The 4,350-nt window shown below is 23.4% G+C and overlaps 1 protein-coding gene across 1 annotated transcript, besides 7 other annotated features; it reads right to left on the bottom strand.

The window, feature by feature from the left end:
- Window positions 1-34: 34 nt before the first annotated feature.
- Window positions 35-659: a repeat region.
- Window positions 637-1,631: a repeat region.
- Window positions 1,632-1,947: 316 nt separating this feature from the next.
- Window positions 1,948-2,004: a sequence feature (AT_rich).
- Window positions 2,005-2,072: 68 nt separating this feature from the next.
- Window positions 2,073-2,125: a sequence feature (AT_rich).
- Window positions 2,126-2,458: 333 nt separating this feature from the next.
- Window positions 2,459-2,606: a microsatellite.
- Window positions 2,607-2,662: 56 nt separating this feature from the next.
- Window positions 2,663-2,692: a sequence feature (AT_rich).
- Window positions 2,693-2,900: 208 nt separating this feature from the next.
- EDI_107460 (uncharacterized protein) lies at window positions 2,901-3,581 on the bottom strand (the record flags this gene model as incomplete). The annotated part of the gene is made up of 1 exon (XM_001737240.1): window positions 2,901-3,581. The coding sequence occupies one exon, from the start codon at window positions 3,579-3,581 to the stop codon at window positions 2,901-2,903; it is 681 nt and encodes a 226-aa protein (XP_001737292.1).
- A 286-nt stretch (window positions 3,582-3,867) lies between these two features.
- Window positions 3,868-4,350: part of a repeat region that runs on past the window's edge.

Raw genomic sequence — 4,350 nt, 5'->3', positions numbered from 1 at the left:
TTGTTCTCATCATTCTTAATGTTGTATGAGTATACTTTCTATGATTGAGTTCACTTTCATTTTAATATATATTTTAGTTGTTTATTTTATTCTATGTGATAATTTAATATTATTAATGTATTCTTTATCATTATTTACATTAATGTTTATTATTTTTATTATGCTTTCTATTTGTTCTCATCTTAATTTCTTATTTAATTTCTTATTTAACAAATTAATTGCAAAACAATACAACACATCAATTAAAATTCTATTTGTTTGATTTATTGTGTTTTCTTCTCTTCTTGACTGATTATCATTTCTTGTTTTTTGATACTCAGTGTTTTGCTCTCTTCTTCTTCTATTTCCATAATTGTCTTTTTCATAGGGGTAGTTTTGTTCATTTGTATTGTCCCAGATGATGATGTTCTCAATATTGGTTGTGTATTTATCACTAGAGTCATTGTTTTCTTCTTCTCCAGTTCCTTCTGGGATAAAAAATTTTCGATATTTTCTTGTTGTTTGATATTAATTGTTTTTGTTCTTCGTTTTCTCTTTGTGTATGGTCTAATTCTTTTCTTGTTATTTCTGCAATCTCATAGTTTTGAATCCCACTTTTTTGATATACAGAGATTTGATTTTCTTTATCTCTTATGTTCTTCTTCAACACATCATTCTTCGTTTTATCATTATTTAACTTCTCACAATTTACTCGGAGAATGAAGGTTTTATCTTTATTTTATATTTCTGTGTTATTTATATTTTATTTCATTTATTGTCGATTGTAATGAAATATTTTATTATTTTAATTTAGAGTTTTCTTTTCTTATTTCATTATATATAGTTTGAATATTGTTTATTTGTGTTTGAATCTTTTCTATTTCTTCTTCAAACTCTTTCCTAACTGTGTCTCGTGTTTTTTGAATCATTTCATTTGAAATGGTTCGTTCTTCTTTTTTGTTTGAAGTTATTTTATATTTTCTTCTAATTCTTTAATTTTATTTTGAAATGTGTTAATTTCTTCTTTGTTGCATTCTTCTTCCATTTTCTCTTCTTTATCTTGTGTTTTCTCTTTATTTTCTTTTTCATTTATTATTCTTGCATATTTACATCTATCGTTCATTTCTTTGATTCGATTTTTGTTTTTGATTTCTTCTTCGATTGTTTTAATATCTTCATCATTTGTCCAATCTTTTGTTTTATCTTTAAATTCTTCTTTGATTTTCTCTAGCGTTTTCTTCTTTCTTATTGAATATAATTCTTGGAGAATATTATACAATTTCTTTACCTTCATACTTTTTAAGTATTTCTGATTATTCTCCTTTTTCTCCCATTTTCTTGTTATTCTTTTAATTTTCATTTTAATTTCATTTATTGTTAATAATTTATATTTATTATTTGTATAATGTTTATTACCATTATGTTTACTTTCTTTCTTATTTGTTTTTCTATGTGTTCTTCTTTTTCTATTCACTATTTTCTTGTTATTTCTTTTATCATTATTATTATGCATTTTATTGCTATTGAAGTCCTTTCTTTTCTTTGAACTTGAATACCTGTTTGTTGTTTGATTTTCATTACAAGACTCTATGATATTACTCAATAGCCATGGCAACAAAATATGATGTATATTCTAAATGATAAAAGGATCTAAGAATAAAGAGGAAATAAAATATATGAACAAAAACCAAGAAGTTAAACATAAAATGTTAAATTTCTTTGATGAAGATAAAGAATAGAATTAAATAAGGAAGAAAAATGAACTAAAGATAAGAAATAGAAAGAAATTCCAAATAAAAGATAATTGAGAAGAGTCCCCAATGATGAAGGAGTAATAAGTAAAAACTCAAATATTATTATGAAACTATACTAATTTAATTCAAGTCATTTAAATAAGATGGGTATATTTAACACTGGATTAGTATTAAAAATATTATTAACACACAACCATTAATCCTTAAGAAATAGTTAATTAAGAATTAAATAAAAATAAATCAAAAAGAATGAAATTTTAAATGAATAAATCAGTTGGTTGTTTAAAACACATTTAAATATAAGGGAAAAAGAAGACCAATAAGTTAGATGATTTGGTGATTATTAGTATAATGAAATAAATTATTTTAATATAACTATTTAATATTATTAACAAGATATATGATTTAATTTCAGTTTTATGTTACTACTATTATTAAACTATAAAACATTAAATATGGAGAAATTAAAATAAAGAAGACTTAATAAAGCAATACATTTTTCTTAATCACTATTTATTTTTAACTAATTTATTATGTCAGTATCATTAATGATAAATGGTGTATTTTAAATTACCATAATGAAGAAAAATGAAGAAAATTATATAAACTATAATTCACTTCAATAAAAGATAAATAATGATTAACTTTAATAGAAATGAAATAGAACTATTAAAAAGAATATTGCTGTCTCATTAAATGAATACGAACCAGTTAAATAATTACACTAAATTAGAACAAATGAAGAAATGATATAATATAATAAAATAATGAAAAACAAACAAAAATGAAGAATTTCAATAAGAAAAGTATGTACAGTAAGTAACTAATAAAATATAAGACATAGTAAATATATAATAAATCAAACAGAATGAATAACTATCACAAATACTTTAATTTTATTCTCATTTATACAATTTCATTTTATGAAGTTAAATATAAAATATTACAATTAATTTTAACTAAGTACCTTGAGTTTTAAAACAAAAGAAGCAAACTAATTGAAGACAATTTTTTAATTGATAAGAAATAATAATTATGCAATTCCTTATTTCAATTTAAAATGAGAAATGTACTTAAATTAATAAAATAACTAATTACACAAATTGAATCAAAAAGAGCATATACTTTATTTTAAACTGATTAATAAAAAACTATTCAAATTAGTTTTTAAAAGAAGAAAGCAAAAATACCAAATAAAGCAATAGCCATTACTGAGATTGTACTTAAATGTCCAGCAGACTCAGGAGGAGTAGTTCCTTTTGTACAGAAGCATTTAACTGAAGTAGTTCCACTAACTTGACAAGCACCACATCTGTACATTTGTTGATTTCTTGATCTTTCACTTTTCTCACACTTATTGTTTGGATAAACACCTAACCATAAATATCCATCTTCTTCATCGAACTTGCAATATTCTTTGTTATCAGTACCACATGCAAGACAATCTGTACCAAAGTATGCTTTCACTGCATCGTCAGAGTGTAAGCATTTACCATCATCAATAGATGAAGCAGTGTAGGCAACATATTCAGGTAAATCTCCAATTTTAAGTGTACATGACATTCCTGTACAAAGACGTTCTTTAGTAGATTCATCAGTAATATCATACACACTTGTGATAGGATTATCTCCTTCACAGTTCGAAGTTTCACTATATGTGGTGATAGAAATTTCAGTTTCACTAACCTTTCTATATATTGAGGATATCTTCGATGAAATATAATTACACTTCCCAAATTCTATTGCTGTTAATGCAGTTGGCATCCCATAAATAGCTGAATCAAAGGTCATAATAAAATATTCTGACATCGCAACAGAAATGAAAAGTGCAAAACATAATGCCTTCATTTGATATGTAATTTATCAGTTATTTTTCCTTAAATAATTCATTTATTATTATTCTATTTTTATCATTCGTACTTTTTATATTTTTCCTATCCTTCATTCTATTATTACTTTCCTTTTTTTTATTTCTTATGAAAATACAACAAACGAATAATAAATAGCCAAAATAAAAGATCTTATAAACGACTATAATATTCTATACTATGATTATTTATGATTTTAACAGTTTATTTGAGTTATTTTAAGTTTATTTCATATTTGTTTTTGAAAAAAAAAGAAATAAAAATAAATAAAAACCAATTATTTAAGTGGTAATAAATTTATTTTCTATTGTTCTTTGCTCAGTACAGAATAATCATGTCAGTGTGCTTTAAGAATGAGCACTCTCCATTCTCCTATTCTTTAGATTTTCATTTTGTTGAGAAGTGTAATTTTCTATTTATCACTCTTTTACAATGTTTTTTTTCAAACATCATTAATTTATTCATTTAACTGACTATCTCGTATTTATTTTAATTTTAATATTTATTAAAACTCCTCATTTTTATTTTCTTATTTTATGTTGGTTATATTATTACCATTTTTATAGTTATTTCATTTATCACCAACAACAAGCCAACCAACCACCACTTTATTAAATCAGTTTCAGTAATTTATTAACAACTACGCTTACGTCTTAACTAGTAAATAATACTATCATCTTTATAAACACCACTCTTCTATTGAAATAAATGATATTCCACCATCATAAATAATACCAATCATTCTTGCA

This window comes from Entamoeba dispar, genomic scaffold (assembly GCF_000209125.1).
Source record: "Entamoeba dispar SAW760 scf_1105229460491 genomic scaffold, whole genome shotgun sequence".
In the NCBI taxonomy this organism is placed as follows: domain Eukaryota; phylum Evosea; order Mastigamoebida; family Endamoebidae; genus Entamoeba; species Entamoeba dispar.
This window is presented reverse-complemented; position numbering and strand designations above follow the sequence as displayed.